The following is a 26,934-nucleotide window of genomic DNA, read 5'->3' on the forward strand; positions in this document are numbered from 1 at the left end:
TTTTGAACCCTGTGGGCGGGTGCAGGGGGAGGAGAATGGACAGACGCCACCCCCAGGAGGGAAGTAATTGGTCAGATTTTGGGATCTGGCTCCCAGTCTGTTCTACCAGCACTTGCTCGCCAGTTTTTCTGTTTCTGCTGAGCACTTTATTTTGCCTTTTCCAAATAGAAGCCAGTGTTTTGCCTCTTAAATCAGATGCTACCAAAACCTCAGCCGTGTTACTCAAGTCACAGTCTGCGAGGACCACTTGTAGACAGGGTGAGGATGTGAACCAGCAGCCCCCCTCCCGGCACGCCGCCCATCATCCCTGGGCAGCTCACAGCCTGGCTGGCCTCCTCTCGCTCTGGTTGACGGGTCTTGCTGCTCCTGTCCTTATTTGGTCTGGAGGCGCAGCTCCACTCTGAGGCCCTGGAGGTCCCACAGGCACATTCCAGCCCCTATTGATCTGGATGGGACCCAGGACTCTCACCCCCAAGCTTGTTAACAACCCAGCTCAGCACATCATCTCTCTTTTCTCTGTTTATACCACAATCTGGGTCTGTTTTGTCTGTTAAGAATAAGCTGGGCCCAGAGAAACCTTATTTCACTGCAGCCAGCTGAGGATGTTTTTCTTTCTGCGTGCTCTTCACGTCTGCTTCACATCCAAATTCAAGACAAAAACACAGACTTTAATTAAGCACCAGTTTAAAAATGAACAATTAAGAATCAAACCACAAAATCCATCATCTGCACTGAACGTTGAAAATCCTTTCAAAGTGAACCAGATTCGTGGTTTGTTTCTGCAGTTACCAGATGATGTAACTCCCTGATGAATAAGGGAAGCTGATGATGAAGTGTTCTTACCCCGAACACACTCTCTCTCTGTTATAGACGTGTCTGCATTCAGTTTCCCTGTTCACACACTCGTTCACTCATTCACACCTCAGCTCAGGCCTGCCTGAAACACCAAACCTGTCAAAGAGAAACGCACATTAAAACTGAACTGTGGAACTTTTCTACCACACAACTGAAATAGAGGTGAGACCCTTGGTGCAACTTTTTGAAATGGCTCTGAGGTGTCCTGCGAGGCCTGTTCTGTTGTTTTCTAACCGCAAAGCTTCACAAAAAATCATTTAGAATTTATTGCGTGGTTTTATGCACTGTCTTCATCTTTGTTTTCATCCTTATCTCCGTCTTAGTTTACATTCCTTTCCTAAAGCACTTCGAGCTGTAATTCCTGTATGAAAGGTGCTGTAGAAATAAAGTTTATTATTATTATTCTTATTAAAGGACAGATCTGGTGATATTTTATATTCTGTTATCATTAAAAAATCCATTTAAAACACCATAACAAACAATGAATTGATCCCATAAATAAGCATTGTCTGTATTGCCAAAACAACAGTGTCACTGGGGGACACTTCCCCTCTGAACATGGACACTGTGGTCTGTTTTCCTTTGTGGACACTCCTGCAGGCACCGTCCTGCTGCTGTATTCACTGGAGCACCTGGTGTAACAAACACACTCTTTACTCTTGTCTGAGTGACATTGATTAAAAACTACAATGCCCCCAAATTCAAAGCTTTTCAACCTTTTAAATGAGAGAAGCACATACTGGTGACCTGTGTGACGTCCGTCTGAGCAGGCCTCAGTCCTGGAGTCCGGTGGGCGGAGTCAGGTCGCTGAGGAGATGCAGCTTACCTGGTCTGGCCTGCTCAGCCAGCTTCTCTCTCCCATGGCTTCCACCTCGTTTGGTTTTGCTGAATTTCATTAGTCTTTACCTTAATTTCATGCAAAGTAAACACATTTTTAGTTGCAACCTTTGTGTGTTCTCCTGTCTTTCTCCAGCCTTGAGCCGGGATGTGACACCTGTTGAAGAATCAGGCTACGGAGATGACTAATGACCTGTTGGTTTTGGTCTTTTTTGGGGGGTTTTGTGGACAGTAATAGAAGAGATATATCACCAGCCTTATCCTATATAACAACCAATAAGATCCGTTCTCATGTTGCTTTTTAGGTTTTACCTTCATAAATGAAGACTTTTTAAAGACAAAAATCAATGCAATCACTTTTGTTTACATTCAACATTAGTCACCAAAAGCATCATGCTTTAGACACTCTGGCACAGCCTTTTTCTTTGTTTTTAAAGTTCTGCTCTTCAGCTGGCACTTTGCTTTTTCCTGCACATTACTGCCACCAACTGTCAATATGTGGAACAGTGTGAAACAGACCTCATCACCGGAGCGGAAACATACTCTGCAGCACATCTTTGAACATCATGAACGAGATTTCCAACAAACAAAGTTCTTTCTGTCGAGCTGAAAGGAAAAAAAAAATGGGGAATGTTTCATCTACCAGCTGGATTTTATTAGCAATACAGCCCCATAAAATCAACAAATTCTAAGATATTGTAGAAATACTTAGGCCCAAGAGTGTGCATTGAATTTGATATTAATACGAATAACATAGAAGATTTACAGTTTCATTACATGTATAAACATATCAGGATTCAAATTCATGTCTTCAGTCCAGATCTGTTCCGAATGTTGTATCAAAGGCAGACTCTTAGAGTTTGTGATCATGTTCTGTGCACACTTCCAGACACTTTCCTGATGTTTTCTAAACTATATATGCATAAATTAATTTTTTGCATCACAGAAGAGGTTCACATAGACATGGCTATTAAATTAGTGAGTTGGACGTAAGGCAGCAGTCACCAACTCTACTCACTCTACGTACAGGAAGTTCAGTTTAAATACGTCACCGGCTCTTAAAACCACAAATAACTGGAGAAAAGAAGGCCTACATGCCTGGCTACAAGAATAACTCTGAAAAAGTGGAAATTAGCACCACCGAAGAAGAGCATGAAGAAAGAAGGCGAGGAAACCAAATGTGATGGTGGGTGAGAAAAAGCTGACTTTATAAAGCAAGTGGATGTTGGCCATTTTACAGCTCTCATACAAAAGGCTTACAAAAACACCACAGACACACACACACACACGCACACACACAGTGTTCTCACACCAGCTGACACAGTGGATGACAGGGGGTGACATGATGCGTGAATGATAAAACAAAATACATCTTAAGGTGCTTCAACATTTGTGTTTTGTCGTCAGTGTCCATCCTCCCTCAAACACGTAAAATGAGAAAGAAGAAACATAAATCACATTCAAGATGGAGACTGTCAATAATCCCTAACAGTTTACAGACACATGACACCGTGAGCCGCTCACCGACAGCGGGGCGAAAAGAAAATCTGCAGTTACACCACTGAAATTTTCCATAAAACGCCGCCTCCTCCTGCACCGGACTTAAATAATTCAACATAAAAGGTCAGGACAGATTTAAAGCCCGTGAACTAAAGTGTTTACTGTCACTCAGCTCCTTCCTGGACGAGGATACTTCACCTGACAATAAAATAACAATCCTTTAAATGGGTTTGCTGCTGTTGACAGATGTTTAAAAAAAAAGCAGTGTGGTGTTTCCATCCTCCGTAAAATTGCCTCGTAACACAGTCCGACCAGCACTTGTCCTCTAATAAATATAATACCTAAAAGGTGTGAAACCTTTTTGCATACGCTTCTCGAACATGACCATCACACCCGAAGCCCCGCAGTCACGTGAAATTTGAGATAAAACAAACACAAACTTGTTTTAAAGTTTCGTTAAAGTGCATCAATCCTAGTGTGAAGATGAAGAACCAACAAGTGTTTGTTGTGTTTTCTAATCTTATACTTTAAATCTAACGTATTAGGTTTCGACAGCACGTACAACAGACTCAATGATATTTTTGCCACTGCTTAATGATGCGTTTCTGGACAAACATATCCCCAAATTCTCGCCAACCAATCAATATAGTGATCAACACACAGCCGTTTCCACTCGTGGGAAGTAACATCCTTTTACCTGAAATATCAGCTGCATGGCTGCAATCCCTTCAGCACGTCGCCTACAGCAGACACGCTGGCACAATACTGCCTTTACATCACGCTCTGCACCGAGCCTCTTTGGGGATATTTGTAATTGAACACTGAAATGAAACGAGTGTTTTTAGTTGTGAGATACTGCAGAGAAATAAAAAAGGTGATCTTACTGCCCTTTAACAGAAAGAGAAGCATCACTGCGGTGCTCTGTTCTATCACCGAGCGTTTGCAGAGTCCCCTCCACATCCCTCCATCACTGTCAAAAGTTAAAGGTCACTGACTGGAGCACAAAGTTTGGGCTCTCCGTGATAGAAAAATAAGGATAAAAAGATAAGATTAAAAAAACGACATTATCTTATAGAAGTCTTCCGTTAAAGGTGGCTAGTTAGAGCTAAATGTTCTGTCTGTGTGAAGCCGACGAGCCGCACATACACGCAAGCACAGCAATGTGTCACAGGTCTTGGGGGACCGGTGTTGGGAGGGGGTGTCCTGCGGGTGCTGTGCTGAGGGCGATGAATGTGTCATAGAAAGGGGCGGGGCCTGGGCTGGCGGTGGGGGGGTGGGGGTGGGGGTCTGGAATCATCATTATAGCTGCTTCACGTAGTTTCCTGGGAAGGTTCCGAACAGCTTGCTCCTCCGGGAGGTCCCTTGAAAAAAGAGCAGTGAAATTAAGTGGTCAGTGCTTGAAACTTGGCAGGAGCTTCCACTAATATTATTCCAGCTCACTGCAGTCTGGATCAGCCAAAGCCGCAGATCAAACTGAGACACATGAAAGCATCTTAGAGGATGAAGTGAATGTAAAGGTTAACACAGCAAACTGAGCTCAGCTGCGCAGGATGATGTTGACTTCCTCCACAGTGAGGGTATAAAGATGTGCTATGAGCGCAGTGCCATCTAGTGGCTGCACAGACAGCTGCAGCATCTATTTGACCCATCTGTAAGATACACATATCCACTATCATACTTACTTGCCTGTATAATACGTGTTTACATATAATGGTAGAGAAGTATTCAGATCCTCAGTTGCATTATTCAGTTGTGTTTCTATTATTTTGTCCACTCCAATTATATTAATGAGGGTAGCAAGCCTTTATGAAGGTGGATTTATTGCAGGACTGTCATATTAGACTGCCTTAGTTGTCAACTACATTATGTTTCTAACAGGCAGGAATAAGTCTGTATTCACTCCTCTTACCAACAAACCAGCCGTCGTCACACTTCTCCATCACGTCCACGACGTCGCCCTCCTTCAGCTCCAGCTCGTCCTCGTTACGAGGCAGGTAGTTGTACACGGCCTGGTACCTGTTAGAAGAACTGATGGTGAACTGACACCTGTGATACGCTGCAGTAATGCTGCTGAACAGTAACCTTACTTACGTTAGGTGTGATATACTGTGTGCACATGTATGAGGGCTGTGCCACATTATATCAATCATGATAACACCGGTTTGATTTTTAATACAATAAAAAATATTCAAATGCAGTAATGACATCATACTGTTACGCACAGCAACAACAAACATGGCTGACAGCAAACGTAACATTACTAATGGCTCCATAGTGGAGGAGTTCGTTCCAAAAAGGGAGCATTTTCAGTAATGTGGAAGTGGTTGTGTGTAAAAGATCAGATGTAGAACAAACCCTGCAAATATGTAAAAAAACACAGGAGTACTGTAACAACAAAAGGGGGCAGTACAACAAGCTTATTTCACCACCTCAAGCAGAAGCAGCTGTGGGCGGCTCTGTGGTTTCCACAAGTCATTGATATTCATTCAATTTTGAGTTTAACACAAATAGATATCTTCTTTTCTTGGAGAACAGTAAATCAGTGGAATGATGTATATAAATATGCATCACTTACGGGTCTCCTCCACCCTGGAGTGCATCCTGTACCAATCGCTGTGGGAGAGACAGAAACAGGAAGTCAAAATGTCGCATTAATGAGGCTTTTCTTTGGGATCTGAGGAGGCTGAGGACTTGTTTGATGTTTATGATGAGGTATGATTTCATAACCAGAGGAATGACCGATTCCTTTCAACACAAACATGAATAGATAAACCGATCACACACTCCTTGATTCAGCAGAAATACTAAAAAAACTCATTCTGTTGAGGAAAGTTAACCTGCATTTGAAAAACAGCTTGCTATAGAACAACATGGTGATCAGTCATGAATGATTATGAATGAACGATCATTTCCTTCCTGTACAGAGACAAGAGCATAGTCAGAGCATGGTTGAGTGAAGACATGCCCCCCTACCCTTCGACCTCTAATGGGGGACAGGTAGGACCTCCGGGACAAGATGGGGCTACGAGGAGGTTTACCACCAACAACAGGATCCTGTTTAACAGGCAGAGAGACCAGAAGCAACACACCGATAATCTTCAACAGAGTGAGCAGCCTTCACTATGAGCTGAACACACACGCACACACGCAAAGGATAATATCATGCTGCAGAACACCTTCCATCAACATGCCGATGCTGATCAGTATCTGCCCAAAAGAAACAACCAACATGAGCACAGAGGGTCCTCTGCTGTCTGGAAATCAACACGACACTCACATCATAATGTATGTTAGTGTACAAATACTGCTCTAGTTTAGCCATGGCTGCAACAAATACGTTTTTTCCGCATGCTGTTAATCTCTTGACATCGTTCAGTCCATAAAATTGATGGAAAAATGCCGATCACATCCAGACTTCTGCTTCAAACTGTAGTTCTGTCTCACAACAGTCCAAAAACTAAAGTATGAAATTAGCATTTTTCCAGCACTAATAGCATAAACGATTGATCAGATTCAAACATTTTCTGTCCATTGATTAGTTAATTAATTACTTCATCCACAGTCTCAGCGCCGCTAATGTCAACAACACGAAAGTTAGAGACGGACATCACGAGAAGAGTTCTTGTCACAATCCTTTGCACCACAAACAGGATCTAAATCAACAGCATCATCTTCACAGAACAGCTTTACCTTCACCTTGGGAGACCTACGTCCTGGATGGGCTACAGTGGGAGGAATGGGGGGAGAGCGTGGAGAGGTGAGGGGAGGAGAGACAGGTTTAGGGGCTGGCAGGGCGGGAAGGGGGACAGGCGACTCTGAGCCGGGACAGTGAGAGGCCGAGACGGAGCGCTGTGAGGAAACGCTTGCTGGGGGATGAGAGGAGCGAGGGGAGTGGAGGGGAGGGGGTGAGACAGGTGGAGGGGGAGAGACTGCAGGTAGCGGTGATGTCATGAGGTGAGGAAGGGATGGGGGCCGAGGGGAGAGAGGGGGGGAGGGAGGGATGGTGCTACGCTCCTGCTGTTGTGACTGTGAGAGAGAAGAGGAAGGAGTGAGAGGACAGGAAGGAGGAAGAGGAGGAGGAGGAGGAGGTAAGGAGGTCAGAGGTGGTGGTATGGAGGGTGAGGGGAGGCCGGGGTGAGAGAGCTGTGTCTGAGTGGAAGGAGGGACGTCAGCCTATGGAGGCAATGACACACACATCAATCATGAAGCTAAACGTTGAAGAAATCTTTTCATTCAATTCTGACGGCTGTTTTCTACTGAGCTCCAGAAGAGACATGGAGGAAAACATTTTACTTAAATAAAGATCGACTTTTGTTGAAGAAAACTTCAGCATTATCCTGAAAAATATTCTGCTTGTGAGCGCCAGTAGCAGCGGTAAGACTTCTGGCATAAATCCTTCAAAAGCAAACAGGTGCTGAACAATAGTGACATTTTTAGTCTTGAGCATCTGAAATCTTAAGTTACTGCTCACTGCAGAGTAATTTATTGTCTTTATTATAAAGAAAGGAGGACGTAATGATCCGCAACTGGCGCTTTCAATTAGAGAGTTTTATGATTAAATGCCAAATCACAGTACTTATATATTTACCATTACTATTTAAAAAACCTTAAATCTCATCTGTACATCTTTCATCCACTGTCCCCTCTCGCTATTGTTTTACTGCAGTGAGATGTAAGTTTGACTCAAAACGAGGTCACATTCACAGCTACGGACGAGGACAGAAAACAACAGGTAAACTAGGACGCACTCCTCAGGCTCTTCATCATTTAGCTCTTTAGTTGCACAACGTTTTGCTTCGCTGTAAATGTAAAAGGGCAAAGTGTCACAAGTGCGCTGATCTTTGTGTTGAACTTCTATGACAGAATGTAAAAGTAGATCTATTTCCTCCATTTCTCTTCGTGGCCCTGCAGTGTTTCTGAATTCAGCAGCTCACACCATGCTCTACCTGTGGACTGAGTCTCTCATTAAAACCTTTAATGTCCTCTTTGTCCTCTCTAGTTTCTTCCTCTTCCTCAATGAACAACTCAGTATATCCCCTTCCTTTTGCTGACGGTGGTCTTTGAAACTCGACGGGCTGCTCGTTCTGAGTTTTCGGCTGCCCTCCCCATGTGAGGGAAAGCGGCTCCATTGGCACCGGCTTCTGAAACTGCACCTCTAACCGAATGCTGCTGGCTGGTGTGACGTCTGGAGGTTTCACTGCTGGCTGACGGGATTCTTCTGATTTTATCTTAAACCTGCTCTGGGATTCACTGGGTAGCGTTGCTTTTGGGGAATCGACCAGAGATAATCTCAAAAAGTCAGTATCGTCTGTGCTGGTACAATCATCCAGAATCATGGACAACAGCTCATCATACGGGTCTCTCACTTTCAGCTCAACATCAGGGATTTTTCTGCTTTTGTTTACTTGCACATTTAACTTGTGCTGCAGAGGAACTTGTGTGGGTGATTTTATTGGCTCTGGCACCGTGCAGTACAAGATCTCTGGCTTGGAAATGTGTAATGTTTGGGCTATTCCCTTGCCACTGTTGTGCTGCAGTGAAAAGTCTGGCAGTGGAGAGCTGAATGAGTAATGTGGAACAGGAGGAGGAGGAGGAGGAGGAGGAGGAGGATGCGGTTGTGAGAAAGGCAGGGCAGCTGGGGTGTGACCTGAACCGAGTGGCTCTCCTTTAAAAGGGGGAGTTCTGGAAAACGTCTGGGGCGGCAGGGTGAAGCCTCTCTGTGACAGCACAGGTGAGGGCACAGGTGAGGGCGCCTTAGGCTCCTGAGTCTTTAGAAAAGGTGCAAGGTCAGTGGGGAGGGGGGGCGGTGTGGGCGGTAGAGGGGTGGTCGTGAGGGAGCGAGCTGGAGTGGATGCTGATGGGTCCAAGGTGAGGGACAGCCACTCACTGGTGATAGCTTGCAGGTCATGCCTTCTCAGCGGGGGGAGGGGGGAGGGAAGATCATGAGCAGTGGAGGATGGAGGTGGATGGTAGAAAGGCTCCATGAAGGTAAAGTGAAAAAGAAGGAACAGTGGAATTTATAAAACTGAAGCAGAGTACAGCGTGCGTAATGTGTGCTGTATGTTGCTTTAAAAGCAGTTTTTACTCCCCAATATGCAGATGATGTATTTACGCTATTTAAATATTCATATCATTACAACGTGTCACATTTTGAGGATTTAAATGTTTGCTGGCATTTGTGATGTTGGTTAATAATCAACACAACTGATTGCAAAGATAAACAAATGCCCCAAAACTATAAATCAATTCACTTTGAAAGCAGCTCAAAGCACTCTGTCGTTTTAAATGTAAAGGTACGCTCTGCAGGAACTGTTGGTCAGACACTGAAACTTGGCCCTCCTCTCCAACTCAACACCATCAGAACCAGCGCGGCTTGTACGTCCACAGCAGGCGACTATGACAGGAACGTTACATTTGTTGTGATGGAACAGTTCATACAAGCTAACTAAGCTGTCAGTATCTACCTGTCCAGGAAACAGGCCAACTCTGTCACTCTTCATCATCATCCTCACCTTCAGTGCTCACCAGCGGGTGAAAGCCAACCTGACATTCAGTCTCGTTTTAGAAAGAGCTTTGTCCACTTGGCGTTTCGCTTCGCTATATTTGTATTTTTCTGTGCTGTGTCCACTATTTTCGTACCTTCCTGCTTGGACGTGTCCCGCTTGCTAAGTGCCTGCTCACTACCTTTCTATAAAGGCCCGTCCTCTCCTGTCTGTTATTGGCTGGGGGCTACACACCCACTGTCCAAAGGTTACAGCCCAGAAACGTCCAAAACACAGTAAAATAAGAAGAAAATAATGATGATTGAGATGGATTACTTTGGTACGAATCTATAGATGTTTTTTAGGAAAATCCTGCAGAGTCTACCTTTAAAACTGCTTATATTATACATTTCAGATGGGAATTGCTATTATACGTTTGTAACTCTGTTGTTGTGGTTTATTATATTCTACTGTCACAGTGCATGCGCAGTGATTCCCCTACCTTGATGGGTGTAGAGCTTGGAGTCCTGTTGCTAGGGTATCCATGTGGGTCTATGTGGTGGGCGGAGCTCTTGGACGGGGAGCGCTTGACGATGTCAACGTACGACACTGGAAAGATGCCCTGTTTGGTTGTGTCTGGGATCTTTCCCTCATACCAATTCTGGTCCACCTGCCTGATCACAATCACTCTCTCACCCTGGACACAAGCAAACACACCCCAAATATACACGTGATGTTTAACCAATGCAGCACTGTTGAAATGACAAACCATTAGAAAGCTGTCAGACTGTTCCAGCTTTTCAGTTACACACCAACAATAAACTACCTTTCTGAGAGACAGCTCCACGTTGGTATCAGCGTTGAAGTTGTAGCGAGCGACTGCCTCTCCGATCTCCCTGACATGTGCTGGCGGAGGAGGACGAATCGGCTGCTGCTTCTCTGAGGACGGCATCTTCTGTTTACGTGTGTGCATTAGTGTAAATGTGTGTGTTGAAGAGGAAGAGAAATCAGGGTTAGGACAAAAAAAAGTGCACATCTACATCACTCACACACATTTGATCAGCCGAACACTCACTTCTACGTATGACATGGGGAATATCCCAATCCGCCCGCGGTGTTCTCCTTCATACCAGTTGTTGTCTATCTGCCGGATGATGTTCACTGCATCACCCTTCTTAAATGTCAGCTCCCTGCAACACATTCAGGCCATCAAAGTGCTGGCATACAGGTGTGAAGAAGACAAGAACCGACCACTTCAAGCAGCTCAGCGCATTTCATGTAAACAGCATCAGGATGAAAAAGATACACAGTGCAACAGAAACCAGATTTATTCATGCGTATATCTAAAAACTGCGTAAAGTAGATGAGTTAAAGCCATCCAGGTGTTGTGGCAAGATGTGACAGTAAAGTTACAGTATCTTAGAAGGCAAAAGAAACGATGCAAAAAATGCTTCAGAATCTGAAACTATAACATTGAATGCAATGAGTCGAAATGCAGTTAGACATTCATGCTGCAAAGCTCGGCCTCCTTTAGCGTGCACTGTGCATTTCCTGTACTCACTTAGCTGTTTGTGCCTTAAAATCATAAATGGCTCTCGCAGGCTGTTTCTGATGGAGGAGAGAGAACAGAATAAGTTGTGTCATCTGTTTATGGGAGACCTAGGAGATGAGAGTGAGAGAAACAAAGCCGGCAAGCATTACCAGGCAAAACATAAAACATAGGTTTTTAGCTTTGTGAGGAAATGTAACTGTGCTGTGGTATTAATAAGCTAGAGATAAAAAATGAGCCTGAAATATTTATGCTTTATTTAGGTGTATTTTGGGTGTAAGCTAAAAACTATTTCTGAATTATCTTAAGGAAAAAAAGAACTCTTTAGTGCTATTGTTGAAGTGCATGCTGGTGCTGACAATACAAGCAACCAGTCTGTTTGTTGTACCTCTCTGTCAGGAGTAGGTCTTCTACTCTGGGGTGTGTGGCGTCCGTCCATGGTGGAATAACACCTGGAGACATCCTGGTCTGTGATTAGCAGAGACACACGAAAAAGGTCACGGGAGTTACTGTAGTAACCACTGGCGTTTCACATGCATGCTCACGTTACAAAAATGTGCTTCGGGAAAATACTGAATGGTACAGTGATGATGCCATTCCAAGAGGTGAACGTGGGAATGAAAGCTCGGAGTCAAAAATAGGTGTTTTATTTCCATTTCACAGGAAAAACAAGGTGAATGTGATTCCCACAACATGACACATGCATTCCTACAAAACAGCTGAAACACAAAAGGAAACAAAGGGGATACAGGCCAAAAATATGATAAAACCCTTTACAAACATGAACATACAAGCAAATGGCTTGAGGGAAGGAATGATGGTGGGAAGACGAGTCCATGAATCAATCAGCAAAACAGACAAATAATACAACCAAAACAACAATTAAACTAATGACAAACAGAGGAATATCCACATTTATTTACTCCAACTCCAGATGTAATATACTGTAAATTCTCAAATATTTCTTTACTTCAATTACAGAGAAATCAAATTCATTTCAGAAACCTGTTTTTTTCAAGTTTTAGTACTGAAAGAAGCCTCCGTGTTCTCTGAAAGGCTCCTTTTGCTGTCGTCTCACACATCGTTCTGTTGCTCTGCTTTCCTTTTCCCCCTCACTATTTTATTCAAAGTTCCCTTCTCAGCCACTGTTTTGTTCAACAGTCTGCATTTTCAGCTAAGTTTCAAATTAAAAGCCGTCCAGTAGCTCAAAGGTCATAATCCTCTTATTTTCCTTGCAGACCTTTAATGTGAAACATCAGCAGGAAGTGCTTAGTTTCACTGACAATAGCTTAACACAGAACAAAAGAATGCCACTTTTTAATACCATGGTTTACTTGAGAATTTACAGTAAATATGTCTTACTGAATGTCATATAAATATATTAAAAGAACATAAATGGATCTATTGGCTGACCAATGAGGGAAATGGCAGCAAGCCCAGGCAATAATGAAAGAGACATTGAGGTTTATGCATGTGGCTGCATATTTGGAGTATGTATGCATGTATGCGTGTATGTTTATGTAGAAACAACTATGTGTAGGTGAGACTGACTACATGACAAAGTGCACATGTGCATATCGGAGGTGTGATGTGTGTATTATCTCCACCTGAATAACAGAGACCATTTCCATTGCCCTGCTCCTCTCCATATTCATTATTGTTTGAGGTGTCCGCGTGGCGTCCGTAACAGGCACTGATTGGTGACTGTAGCCGTGGTGACTGTAAGCGTGGCGTGGAGGGATCCCCTCTACACGAGGTATACCCAGTGGGGCTCCCATCTGGGTACAAAGATGCAGAGGAGTGACCCCCGTGCCAACACCCCCTCCTCCCCCGCAACGAGGAGCTTCGTTCAGGCACATTTGGGAGCAGTTCGGCCAGTATCCTCCTCAGGATGCTATCATCAGGTGCCCTGGTTACTCTGTGGCCTCTCTCTGCTTGAATGTGCTCATATATGTCTCTCAAGGCTGCATCGAGTGCTTCATAAATGGCCTGCTTGGACTTAGGTCTGCTACCTCGATCTCCGCCACCACTGCATCTTCTCGAGGTAGGTGGTGAGCCCTTTTTCCTGCGGAAAGGCACTGGGCTGACCAGGAAGGCCAGCTTGGACATCGCTTGCTGGGACTGCGAGCTCTGGATTTGGGAATGGCTGCTGCGGCTCTGCTGTGAAGGTCTCTGGTGCTGCTGGCGTGCTCGTTCTCTCTCGTGGCGAAGCATGGTTGTGAAACGGGTATAAGAGGCTGGGCAGCGGCCTTTGCAGGTGCTGATGAGGTGGCGGTGTTGGTAGCCCTGGCTCTGACCTAGACTTTGGTGACCAGGGTGGTGGTGATGATGATGGTGGTGATGACGGAGGTGGTGATGGTGGTGGATGGTAGAAGAGCCGTACATGCTCTCAGAGGAGGTTAGTGAACAATGGTCAAAGTCACTCTCACTGCAAAATGAGGACCCCTCCACCTGGATGAAGTCACTGAGGTCTGACGCAACAGCGTCTTGTTCGCTGTCAGAGTAATCTGGGTTGGCTTGAGGGCCTTGAGGAACAGGAGCAGGAAAGGACCGCCCACGGCTGGGCTCCGGCCCAACCCGAGGCTGGCCCTCAGGTGGGCTACGAGGTCGATGCAAGTGATCTATGGTATGAGGTACTGTTCCACTGTTGCCATTGTTATCTTCCTCGAGTAAAGATTCTATGGAAAAACGGCGTTTTGGAAAACTGGGTGTGCCACCACCACCACTGCTGGCTCGAGATGATGAGCCACCTGGCGTGGTAGTGCCTGAAGGCATCTCACTATCACCCAAGTTGGGCATGGATTTGGACTTCTTAATAAGGCGTTCATATTCAGAAATGCGGTTTGGCACCATATCGCGTGGCACCTCCACGCCCCAAGAGGGTGTCCAAGGAGAAAGGCGATGCCGATGCAGGTGAGGTTGGCGCTCTAGCTCTAGGATGCGAGCACGGACTGAGCGGATGACTTCAGATGGGATGAGCTGTGCTCGGTCGATCTGGTGCATCTTACGATAGAGCTGGAGAAAGCCTGGTGAATCATGTGCCCGTCGCCGGTGGGGGCGAGGCAGTGAGCGAGAGGAGGTGGATCCACTCCCTGAGGGATTCCCATCACAAACCAGTGACCCAGCACTTTCTGAGCGAGTGGCATTGTGCCCGCCTGAGCCAGAATGCCCATCATTGAGTAAGTCATCACAGCTGCGTGACTTGATCTTGCCAGAGGAGGGCGGTACCTCCTCCACACTGCTCCATGTCTCAGGATCCTGGTGCTTTGTTTGCCAACTGTTCTTATAACAGACAGACTGCTTTGAGGAGGAGCTGCCTTCCTGGCTGGCATCCTCATCGCAATGGACAGGGTCAGAGGGGACAGGGGGCAGATAAGGGCCCTGATAAGGACCTGGGGAGGTCAGACTGTTTGAATACATGTTGCATGCGTCCCCACCTTTCAGATGTCCAACACAGAGCAGCGTGGTGAAAGAGAAGAAGGAGGAAAGCATGTTAAGCAGTAATACCCAGCAAAAAAGCGGAAGAACTGGGGAGAGGAAGAAGAATTAAGGAAGAAGAAGAAAAGAGGGTGGAAAAAAGAATGATTTGATGCCTTTTCTTCAGACTTCCAGCAATCGAGGCAACGTATGACCACACCAGACAGACATTATAATGAGTAAAAACACAACAAATGACAAGAAATCTTCTTTGATTTTCTGGTGATGTGCTAAGTACAGTACACAGATACGACAGTCTGGGAAAAAGAAGGGAAAAGTGAAAACACAAAGTGAAAAAATAACCAAATAACAAGGGGATGTTTGTGTGTTTGTGCGTGTACCTTTGGCCCTGGAGGGTGAGGACGGTGAGGAACGAATCACAGGTTTCTTCAGGCTGCTGCTGGGTCTGTAGGCATCCACTGGTTTGGGGGAAGTGGCAGCTCTGCTCTGAGACTGAGCATTCACTTGGGAACTTGACGGCTCAGACTTCCTTCTCTTCCTGTAGTCACTGGCAGCACTGAAATACAGTCAGACTCAGTCACAAATGCTTCCAGAAAACTAAACACAGATGAAGGCAATTTACAGAATGCAAATTGAATCTGAGGTACTGTAAATGTCTTATGAGTTCATTCTATTTACTATATTTCCTGTATCATCGGTAGTTATTAACTCAGTATAGAGCAAAATAAATAATGAGCTAGTATTGTGTTTTTAATCTATAATCACCTTCATGAACTGTGTGAAGGTCTAAAACATTTTCCCTTTTCAAATCCACTGAGGTTAAGGAGACAAATTAACTGAACACATATTGCGATTGCTGGGCAAAAATCTTTTGTTCCTTTTTTTTCCAATGTTATACTTACAATGAAGGTTTTCATTGACATGTATGAGCTGAGAGACTGTTACAATCCTTGGCATTATTAATGCATTTTTAAGTATATCCAAGCTCATCCTACTAAATTAGGTTATTGTCCATATGTCCAAAAAGATGAGACAACACACAGCTGCCGTTACTTCTCTTATTCAAAATGTCTAAAAAAGCCATGGGCTTTCTATTCAGAACAAGCCCACTCAATGTGACTTACATGAATTATATGGCCTATTCATCACATCCCATTTCTGTCCTTTCTGTTCACCGAGGAAAATGCGACTGAATAAGCAGGCCATTGGTGAAAGGGAGTAGGACAAGGGGAGAAGGAGGGGGGTTGAGGGAGCGATAGGAGGTGAGGGACAGAATCAATAGGTTTGCTTGGTTAATTTATTCTGGCTCAGTTAGTGGGAGGGAGATGCAAAGCACCCTGCCTTCAGTGACAAAAGCAAATAAAGACTAACAACAATCCTTGCAAATCATCCTTAACAGCAGCCACAGAGGCTATTTGCACCAGACTCGAGTCAAGAAAGAGCAGTTTTGATTCTGGGATGAATCACAACAAGAGCCATTGCTGTTGAGAGGATGGGGGAAAGAGAAGGAGGTGATGCAGAGGAAAATAAAAGAAACAGAGGTTACCTCGCAGGTCTCTCTGGAGCCTTGTCAGCAGGAGCGATGTGCAGGGATGTCTGAAATAGGGCAGACAACAAAAGAGAAAAGTGAGCTCCGCAAGAACAAAGACTCGAGGCAGAGCAGCTCACAATGCACAGCCTGCATGCGGTTGTTGCTGTGCCACACTCTAAATGCTCCCCCAGTTTAAGGTGTGATGGACGCTGGTTCCACATGGCACACCTGACTGAGAAGAGGCCTACCGGTGCAAGCGTTGCAGAAAAATATCAGCTCTGTCTTGGGCTGCTCTGGAGGATGATGGCAAAGGTGATATAGCAAAGGATTTTATGGGCTGAGCTCAGGGGGCAAAAGTTGGCCTGCAAAACCTGGCCTGGATCAGCTGGAATGGGTCTTAGTGGTAAAGAACGGTCGACACACTTGAACAGCAAAAGTCTGTCTGAAGAAAGGCTAATCATCAAATGCAGTCACACCATAATGTTGGAAATCTAAAAAAGATTTCCAGTGAATTATATTTTGAGTTCAAAATAAAAAAAATCTACATCTTGATGATAATTTTCTGAGGAGAGATGTTAGCAGACAGTAGAATAAAATATTCAGTGTATACAGAACAACCAGCAGATTTTCATATAATGCCAAGAAAATTGATGTATAGCATTTTAAAGCTATATGTTCAACAAACCTCACACAGCAGCATCATACTAATCTTGTGGTGGATGGTTGATATGAGATCACACTGAACTGGCACCACACGACTTCACTACTACACTCATTCTAAGCAATTATATCTTCCATTTTTCTTAAGAATATAGACTTTAATTACTATGATTGGTTAGAAATTGTGAGATTAACAACAATTCTGGAACACTCATGAATGTGAGATTACCTCAATGCGCTGGCGAGCGGAGATGTCTGGATTATAATCCAGCCGTTTTTTAGGAGGCTTGAGCCACAAGCAGCAGCAGTGAGCAGGAGGAGGAGGAGGAGGAGTTGAGGAGGAATAGGAAGAAGGTGAAAATGAGGTGAAGGAGGAGAAGCAGTGGTGACATCATGGGGAGAAACCAAAAAAACAAGAAACATGTGGAGAGAGTGACACCCGTTAGAGAATCTGAGTAACCAGAGATGGGCTAGTTCACAAACGTTGCACATGTGCGTTGCATGTACAAAGCACACATGTGCACACACTCAATACACACTTTTACTGACAAACACACACACACACACCTGCCCGTAATAACACGCTCATTCGTATTCACATTCCAAAGTCATCTAGTGACACTTTATTCCTCTGCTAATCTAAAAACAGCGAATTTTAAACTACAGAATGTTGCTGTATGTAGCACAAACACACACACACACATACACAGAAATGTGCCCGTGTACCACACACACACACACACATGCAGAGTGTGAGAGCAAGCTGTAAAGCAAAAAAGCCAAGAAGCACAAGCTGCAGTTTTTATTTGATAGTGCAACGGACTGCACTATCAAATGCTATGATTTAGTGCTCGTTTACTAGTGCAGATAAACTGCGGTTCACTTGAAACGTCTTGTGTCTCAATAAACACTCAAACACTGAACATACTGTGAGATTCTGTCCCAGCTGGACCAGTCAGTGCATGTAGGGAAACCCTCTACGCTCTAAGGGCTTATTCTGTGATGTGAAACATTCGAAATATTGCAGGTAGAAATCTCAACAAACGGTCCAACATGACTCTGGGAAGCCATGCCAGCTCCAGATGTGACATTTTCACCTGAACATTTCAAATAAGCCCAACAAATCATCACCTGATGTCATGCTGGCATGGTCGGAGGCATGTCCTTATGACACTTTGTACATCAGTCAGGTTGGGGTAATTTGATTCCAGATCTGTGGCTTGAGGCAATCCCTGCCCTGAGCCACGAGGATGTTATTGCCACCTACATCCAGCAGAGGGCACTAAAGCATTTAGCTTGAAGATATGCACAGCGTTCCTCTACTTGGTAGAGGTTTATCTTCATTCAAGAAGATAAACACAGTACTGGCAGCGATGAATAAATGATCAAACGAATAAAAAGGCTAAATAAAAGGCTGATTAACTGACACACATGTTAGCATGTGCAAGAAAAGACGACTCAGATCATTATGCAGAACAAAAGGATGATATTTAACATTAGGAAACTCATATATTGCAGATTTTTCAATGTTATGATTGATTGATTGATTGACTGATCTGTGCAGTTCTACCAGCCTAAAAGTCGGCTCATCTAAAGCATCAGCTCACGGCCTTTTGACCTATTTTCCTACTTGTTTTTGAACAAGATGCAATAATGAACCAACTGAAATAGAAATTTCAATACAAAAGGTTTGTGTTTGAACATTTCAGTGCCTGCTAGCCACCAGACCAAAAGACCCAGCAACGCAGAGACATATCACAGCCTGTCACAAGGGTGGGGGGAGGGTGGGGGGTCACAGCACCCAACATGTACCACATGCCCAAACAACTAGCCCCACCCAGTCTATTGGTGGAGACACTTAAAAAAACCATGGGTGGGGTGGAGAGAGTGGGTGTATGCCTATGGCAGGGTTGTGGTTGAGGAAGCAGCTATGGCCCTGACTTACCGGCCGCCCAAACTCCAGCTCGGAAAAGAACTTATACCAAGGCTCGTTCTCTAAATCTATGTCATCATAGGTCTGGGAAAGCATGACAGTGACAGAGAGAGGAGGCAGAAGAAAGACAGAAGAAAGGAAGTGTGGATAGAAGTCACACACAAAGAGAGACATGGACCTCATGGTTAGGAATGGGCAGAGGCGTCACAGGGAGATGGGCACAGGATGAACCAGGATGAAGGTGAAAACTGGCTCATGGAGACGAAACAGTGACGCAAGAATCCATTTACTATGACAAACCCTCACAAGACATTTTACTCCACTACTTACTGGTTTGACACTAATTCCACAACATTTGTGCACCCAAGCTATTTGTTAGGCAGCATGTAATAGTGCTTTACTACAAGACAGTAATTAAACTTGTCTACACTAAATAATCTCATATGCACAGTCCAACTCCTGTCACCAGTGGGGACCGAAGAGGCAGACTTTTTCAGCACCGAGGCCCCTCTGAACTGATATTCATTAAATTCATATGCATAAAAATTAACAGGGCTGTGAATCCCAAGACAGAATCACACTACAGCCGCTTTATTCTAAGCCACAGATAATGAAAATCGGTATGATACTTAAAGCTACATATCTAACACCCAGCCTCATTATCTGCACCTTTGTGCAGGCTCAGTGGATAGCATATGAAATTCTCAGCAGAACTCATTACATTTAAGAAGAAGATGACAGGGCACGTGATGAAGAACTGTTTGGAAAGAGATGAGGGGTTATTCACATGGGTGTATACCAAGTCTTTGAGCTATTATGTGCTTTTAGAAATTACTTAGAGAATAGAGGAAAAATCCAGTGAGGACAGAGCGATGTGTAGCCTTGTGTTTCTTCTACATTCTGTCTTAAAGCTTGTTTATGTCTGATGTAATGTACTGTGAATTGCCTTGTTGTTGAAAGGTGCTACAAAAACAAACCTCCATTGTCTTGCCATCACAAAAATCTGTCACATTCAAGTTATCCCCATCATGTCTAATAGTGGAGGCACGTCTAAAGGTGGATTCATAAATATTTCATGTTGAGTTCAGAACTGAGACATATGTTTCATGCTGAGGCCCGCCAGCTGCCATCAAAGGTGAAAATACTGTACATCCTCCTCTAATTTTCATGCCTGGCATGTAAATGACAGACAAATTGCCTTCAGGAAGCAAAAGTTTATCTCTGCTGAGTTCACATGATGGATTATAACACCTAGAGCTTCCTTTGTATCACAGACAGATACATTTTCATATCAAATCAACCTGCAATAAACTCTGTCTGATGGGATCTAAGTATTTAGGTAAGCAAAAACAGTGGTTACTGTCATGTAGCAAGTTTATCATCTACTCTTTTTTGTTGTTGTTGTATCTCTAAACTCCAACTAGTAGAGCTTTCTCTATTTGTGTCCATTTACACACTTCAACATGCACTACAGTCAAGAGGCTTGCTGTTATTTTAACTGTAGAGATGATACGCTGGTTTACGCTGTCTGCTCTTTCTAACCCTGTTCCCACATGGAAATGGAGTTTTCACGCCAAATAAAACACTGCCAGGAGAGGTTTTGTAGGTGTTGCGGTGTCTGATGTCTCCTGCTAAAAAGAGAATTTGCCTTTGAGACAAATGAGTCACGCTGTGAAAAAGTGAAGCCTAGAGCCAATCGCACAAATACTGTAGACGCACAGAGAGAGAAAAGGAGAGCAGGATAATGTTGTCATGACACCAGAACTACAAACTTTGATGCAATACTAGTATAAAAAATGACACCTCTTCTAATACCAATAACCTGGAACAGAAAGAGCCACCTAACACATACTGATGTGTTTGTAATGTTAATAGTAATTAACATTATGATTACTATTCTTAAATGTTTTCCCTTCACATTCTTTATGCTGTTATATTACTTTAAGTATTCTCTCTGATGTTGCTTCACTTGTAAACGCAGCGCCGTGGTTGAATCTGATTGTAGATCTGTGTTTTTTATTAACATTTCGAACTTTCAATACTATTGAATGTATAATTAAAAATCGAGTCATTTTAAACATGTTGCATCGAAAAGCATTGAAGCATCGACACTTTTGACAACTCCATACACCATTTTCGTTTGCTGTGGCTTATAACAGCCCAATTGGACATTTCGCTAGCGAACAGGATGTTTTTGGGTGCCATCCCTCACCTTGGAGAGTGGAGACAAACACTTATTAAGAGACAACATATATACAGAGTCTCAGACAGCAGATTAGCCAGCGTGGGTTCTCTTCGACTCTCTGCAGCTTCCTCCTTTTATTGCTTTATCAGGAACTGACTCATGCATTACTGCCCCAGGAGAGGTCTCTCTCTGCAGTCATTACGTTAAACGTCTGCAAAACCTTCACAAAAACCTTGTCTTTTGAATCTTTTCCCACATAACAGACCCTACATTCTCCATTATCTTGTCCTTACCTCAGATACCTCATGCCTCTTACTTCTGGCCCTCCCTCTACATAGAAATTATCTCTGCTCTGTCATTCACCCCACACAGAGTGAACAGCCAGCACATCACTTAAGGCTGCCGCGCTGGAAACCTTCGCTTTTTAACGCCCACGCTGCGTCTGACGGAAACAAGTCCAAGCAAAGGCCCATCATATGAAAATACATTAGCAACACAGTAATGTCTGGAAAGAGCAGCAGGTAACACAGATAAATGTGCTCGCTTTTCTCAATTGGACTTTGTATTTGTGTTTTGTACTGTTGCTCCATCTCTGCTGTGATATTTCCCTTCACGTTGCTTAATGTTTCGTTGTTTACTTCCTTACTTTAGCTCCAAAGTGAAGCAGCAACAGAATGAATCTTGGACTTAACAATAACAAATATAGCTGCGACAATAGTAATAGAAATCGTTTTACTGTCACAGTGTAGAAATATTCTCCCACGACGCCGGTGTGACGCCAGCTCGGGAAGCAAGCATGGCGTCCTCTGACTGTTATAAAGAATAAACTTCACATTGGCGCCTCACAGGTGAAAGAAGACAGCAGCAACATGTGCATGGTTACCAACCTTTCAATGGATTTTAACAGGAAAGTATCAGAAGTCATTACAATCAAAAGAATGAACAGTGTTAAAAATACTCACTGGTCTTTCATGCTCCAAAATAGAGGACTTCCCCGGCTCGTACTCAAAAATACTCTTGGGCTCTGCGCGGTACTTTCTTGTGTCCACCTTCCTGTTGGGAGGTCCCCATTCATTCCTGGTGAAAGAAAAACAGAAATATGTGTTTTAGAAACAATAAGTTAGTTAACTATTGAAGCGTGTCAGTGTTTCATACCTAATAAGGTGTAATAAATGAAAGAGATAAGACTGAGCTCCTCTTACGCATCAAGCAGGTCCTTCTCACGGTCACTGTCTCTGGCCCTCAGCTGGAGGAGAGACGGCATGGGTGGAGGTGGTGGGGGTACAGGGGATGGCGAAGGCTCCCGAGGCCCTAGATGCCCCCCGTTGTCCGAGGGGCTTTTGGCGAGTGGCCTGTACGTGTGTGTCCGGGGAGCAGGGTGGGCCATGGTGGCACTGGACGACAGGCTGTAGTCATCTGGACAGGACAGAGGACACATCGGAGGGACACGTGATGAAGAGAGGAGAAAGCCAGACAGGAGGAGACAAACGGGTTGGGGAGGAAATAACTTATCATATGATTTTGTTCAACATAAAACATATCTCACCATTGTTTATGACAGCATATGTTGCATTGTATGTGTCAGAATAGTCATCATCTGCAGAAGAAAGGAACGGAGACTGAATGGGACGCATGCACAGAGGACAAGTCTGTCGCTTCCTCTACAGGCAGAGCAGCACCTTCAGTCAGCTTGAATACAGTCAGTTACACTAAGTCATTTCCAACAGTGACCATTTTTCACAGCAGAGAGATCAAAACCACCCAAGCAGCATAAACCACTTCTCCTCTGCTCAGCCACGAGCTCAGCCTGTTCCAAACAATTGTTTTTCCAATATGTCTTTTGTTGAGTTATACGAAGGGTGACAGCACCCCAGAGAAGCAGAGTTAGCCATATTTTGATGTGACTTGAGGTATTTGAAGCAGCTGTTTTCTGCAAATGAGAAAACTATTAATTTCCTTGAGTCTTTTAAATTCTGCATGGGGGTTACTGCAATATTGCTTCATAAATTCACTGACAATACGTGAATACTCATCACGGGAACTCATAAAGATGTTTTTCATGCACACACAACCATGAAATTGTCTGTGTGTGTGTGTGTGTGTGTGTGTGTGTGTGTGTGTGTGTGTGTGTTGCAGTAGAAGAAGCCTGAGCAGTTATGAACAAACAAGCCTTGTACTGACTGTGTGATTCTGTCAAGCCCACAAAATTAGAGCAGATTTCCCAGGACAGCTCAGTGTCAATTAGAGGTTTCTCTCAATTCCTCCTCTTCGTCAGACTCTCTTGCTCTCATCTAATGAGTTCTGGCTCTCAGCTTCTCTGGCACTTTTGGTTGAACAAGAACCAACATGCACAGACACACAAAGACACACACACACACACACACGCATGCATGCATGACCAATTCCACTCATAACGTCTGATGATCACAGAACATCGAATAATGGGACCTTTCTGTTGTTCAGTGTGATTCAGTGAGGACTTACCTGCTTTGTGAACCTTGTGGATCTGTTTGAACATAGTTTTGTACCAATCCTTAGGCCTATCCACCGTCTGAGGAGAGAGAAATAATCATAAAGATTTATGTGCTGTGAAATGCAACATAAAGTGAAAAGCTGAAGTTAGAAAGCAGAAAGGGTTCCCACCGTTTTATAGGACATTACTGAGCAGAGAAAAACACGCTCTCAGCCTTTCTAGAGATCCATATTTCTCTCACAGAGAGTTTAACTTATGCTGAAACATGAATAAATTATTCATAAAATACATTCATCGCAGTTGGAGACACTCTCCATAATTTGCTTTTAGGAAATGTTGATCAAGCTTGTTCAGTGAAAAGATCTGGGATGATTTAGGTCCTGAATCTCCCTTTTTCGCGTCCGAGATAAATAATCTTGTCAAGAATCATTTGCAGACTATTTAACTTAATTCAAGGTAACTGCTCTTGATTTGTCTGAGAAAGATATTTTAATTATTTATCAGCTATAAGCATCGAGAAACAAGTCTGAAAAGTGGCACCCTAGACATCTATCAACACAGTACAATGAAAAATACATTTAAATCATTGAAATTACTGATGACTCTTCTTGAACTCAGGTACATAAATATATCCAGTCAAATGTGATTTGGGGCAATGATCGAACCTCATACAAAAACACACTTATAGGTAGTGGGTTGTAGTAGCCAGCAGAGTCATGTGATTGTAGGATGTGTGTTTGGGTATCAGCTGGCAAGAAGCTTTTCCAAAAGTCTGATTAGTAATTAAGTAATTTCTCCGATCCTCCTCCTGATGTAACAATACAGGTAAGTCAGGTGTAGGTGGAGGCCAACAGTTCTGTACAGCTCCAGATTTTCTAGATCAAGCCCACCTGTGAGCGATCCAATCAAACCTAAAGGATTTGATTTAAATTACGCCTTGTGTACATATTCTGTTTGGCTTTAGTAAATGGTCAAATGACAGAAGATAAACGCTTTAACGTCTGTTTCACAATGACTTTAAGAGAAGCTAGATGTATTAAATTAATGCAGTATCAATCAATGAAACGTAGTTCTTTCAAGTATACTAAAAGAGCAGTTTCACTAGTTTTACTGCTTACCAACAACAAAGAAGTGAAAAACAAGCTGCTTCATCATCATTCTGAACATCTGAATGTGTGTAAAGTGGATATTTCAGCTTTTAAACAAACTCAGTCTATAAATGGCCACAACGTCCAAACACATAGCCAGAAAAGACATAATAGCATCATTGGTAACTTGATAAACTACTACAGCTGTTTGTTTTGGGGCGAGTGTGTGTGTGTATGTGTGTGATAAGGTGATTGTGCCTACTTTCAGAAATCAGTGTCAGCAGATTTGGTTTCACAGTGTCGAGGATACAGAAGCCATGTTGCTACAAAACCAAAGTGGGAACTCCTGGTGCTCTGCCTGGCAAATCCAGGAGGAACCCTGGTATGTGTGTCTTTGTGTATACAGTATGGATCTAACAGCCACTTGAAAAAAGAGCTATCAAATGGCAGAGAGACTTAATCCTCTCTTTATTCAGTAGCACTAAACAGTGAGTCTGGACTCCTGCGTCTCCTCTGGGTCAGAGGAGATGCAGTCTGGCTCCACAGTGAAGGAGTGTGTGTGACTGAGCATGTAGCTTTGGCACGGCCATGAGACGGGCCAATTACCACTTCACTCTCCATGGTTACCAAATAAAGTGCCCACAAAAATGTTTGTCCGTTCACAACAGGGAGCATCTGTTTTTCTTCTTTCCTGCTTTCGTTTTCTTTTCACCTTTTCTCTTTACTTTCTTTGCCCATCTCTCATTCCTCCTTTAACTTTCTCCTTCTCACTCATTCTGTAGTTCAACGCAACCGCCTTTAAATACCGCTCTTCAAGAAATGGATGACACCGACACAAAAAGCCTTAGCAGAGATAACACGCAGTCACACACTTTGACAAGTAAGCAGCGAGGACCTTGCAGTACTAAAGTAAAGACCTTTTCTGAGCTCATATTTCTAACCAGCAGGCAGAGGGAGAGTAAAAAAAGATACTGAGAGATAGTGGAAGCGAGAGAGAAAGGGCCTTTAATATGAGGTCAAAAGCTGCTGACAGCTGAAACTAATCCCCTCTCGTGAGGCTGATCACATATCACGACAACAGAAATGGGTCAAAAGACGCTCCTGTGCAACACCACAGTAACGGCTGTGTTCATCTCGCCGTATGTTTGACCTCACCGTGCGGATGGCGATAGGGATGCCAGACTCGTCCACGGGGCCGATGCCTTCATAATGAGGGGCTTTGATGAGGGACACCTTTTTCTCTTCTTCTGAGAAGCGGGCGATGGGCACAGTGCTGCTCACGCTGGTGTGGCCCGACACCACAGACTCTCTGGTGACTGACTCGCTGCCCTCTGCACACACGGAGGGAGAGGAGGGAAAAGAGGAAGATGTTGTGCTTACTAATAATTAAGCTGAAATCAAAGTTCAGGCACCAACATCAGCCGAAGATGAACTGCTCTTGTGTTTGCTTCAACATTTGAGGAGTACAAAAACAACCACTGCCTTTCTCTGCATTTTGTACTAATTACTGTCTTACTGTGCTCTACAACAGAATGGTTGTTTCCTCTAGTGGCAGGAATCACATCCTGGGATTGTAACATGTTAATAATATATTACATATGACCAATTAATGTTTAATGATTTTCTTTGTTGCAGGTCTTTCATGCTCTGCATATCTGTGTTTCTGTGCATTGTTGTTCTTAAGAACAGCAGGAGGTTCTGAATTAAATATGTAATGAAACTGTACTTGTCAAGCACTTATTAATAATCATGCATGTGGTTAACTTTTTCATGTAGAGAGCAGAATTTTCATCAAAACATGCGGCGTCCTCGGCTCAAATAAAGGGACAAAAGATCAGCGGCTCACCTGAACTCCTGCTCTGTCTCTGGAGACCAGTGTGGAGTGAGGCGGGGGGAGGAGGGTAGGACGGGGGAGAGAGGGACCTCTGTGGATGGCTAGTACTTCCATTCATAGCGTGAGAGAGGACCTGGCCCTATGAGTGACCCACAAGCCAGAAACAGAGATAATCAGTCACCACCAGCCACAAATGGCAGCAAAGGGTTCAAATGTCCATTTACTATAGTGAGGAATGTTGCTGCTCTGCCCTACAACATTAGATAATGAGTGTAAATGTAAAAAACAATTCCCCAAACAAGAGAATGATTAGTTTTATAAATCCATTATTAGTCATAATATTGCTATAAAACTTAGCATTCAACGTACAGGAGCCTAGTATGGACATGAATGTAAATGTAGACAGATATGGGGGCTGATGTGATTCATAGGAACCTCTGAATCTGAAATGACTGAACAATGTAAGAACAGTTAGTGAGGGAAAGGGGCACTTATTGAATCACTTCACTTCAAAACAGACAGAAGAGATTAAAACAGAGACGGTGAACAAATACAACTCTTTCAGATTC

General features: G+C 43.8%; 1 protein-coding gene across 15 annotated transcripts in view; it reads right to left on the bottom strand.

Annotated features, from left to right (window-relative positions):
• Positions 1–2,325: 2,325 nt before the first annotated feature.
• sorbs2a (sorbin and SH3 domain containing 2a) overlaps positions 2,326–26,934 on the bottom strand; it is a 51,412-nt gene continuing 26,803 nt past the window's right edge. For 4 of the 15 annotated variants that reach the window (XM_076727871.1, XM_076727875.1, XM_076727865.1 and 1 more), the window contains 19 exons: positions 26,378–26,504; positions 25,687–25,862; positions 23,455–23,521; positions 22,517–22,567; positions 22,173–22,386; positions 21,933–22,047; positions 18,798–18,869; positions 17,082–17,138; positions 16,208–16,257; positions 15,042–15,217; positions 12,831–14,660; positions 11,612–11,691; positions 11,236–11,333; positions 10,750–10,864; positions 10,501–10,629; positions 10,177–10,371; positions 5,768–5,805; positions 5,102–5,220; positions 2,326–4,553 (listed from right to left, as the gene is read on the bottom strand). In XM_076727871.1, the coding sequence (XP_076583986.1) occupies positions 4,492–4,553; positions 5,102–5,220; positions 5,768–5,805; positions 10,177–10,371; positions 10,501–10,629; positions 10,750–10,864; positions 11,236–11,333; positions 11,612–11,691; positions 12,831–14,660; positions 15,042–15,217; positions 16,208–16,257; positions 17,082–17,138; positions 18,798–18,869; positions 21,933–22,047; positions 22,173–22,386; positions 22,517–22,567; positions 23,455–23,521; positions 25,687–25,862; positions 26,378–26,504 (3,771 nt within the window). In that variant the 3' untranslated portion in view covers positions 2,326–4,491. The remainder of the gene's footprint in view (positions 4,554–5,101; positions 5,221–5,767; positions 5,806–10,176; positions 10,372–10,500; positions 10,630–10,749; positions 10,865–11,235; positions 11,334–11,611; positions 11,692–12,830; positions 14,661–15,041; positions 15,218–16,207; positions 16,258–17,081; positions 17,139–18,797; positions 18,870–21,932; positions 22,048–22,172; positions 22,387–22,516; positions 22,568–23,454; positions 23,522–25,686; positions 25,863–26,377; positions 26,505–26,934) is intronic. The other 11 variants (XM_076727869.1, XM_076727867.1, XM_076727866.1 and 8 more) reach the window with 11 other exon arrangements.

The sequence above is a fragment of the Chaetodon auriga genome, chromosome 4, assembly GCF_051107435.1.
Source record: "Chaetodon auriga isolate fChaAug3 chromosome 4, fChaAug3.hap1, whole genome shotgun sequence".
In the NCBI taxonomy this organism is placed as follows: domain Eukaryota; kingdom Metazoa; phylum Chordata; class Actinopteri; order Chaetodontiformes; family Chaetodontidae; genus Chaetodon; species Chaetodon auriga.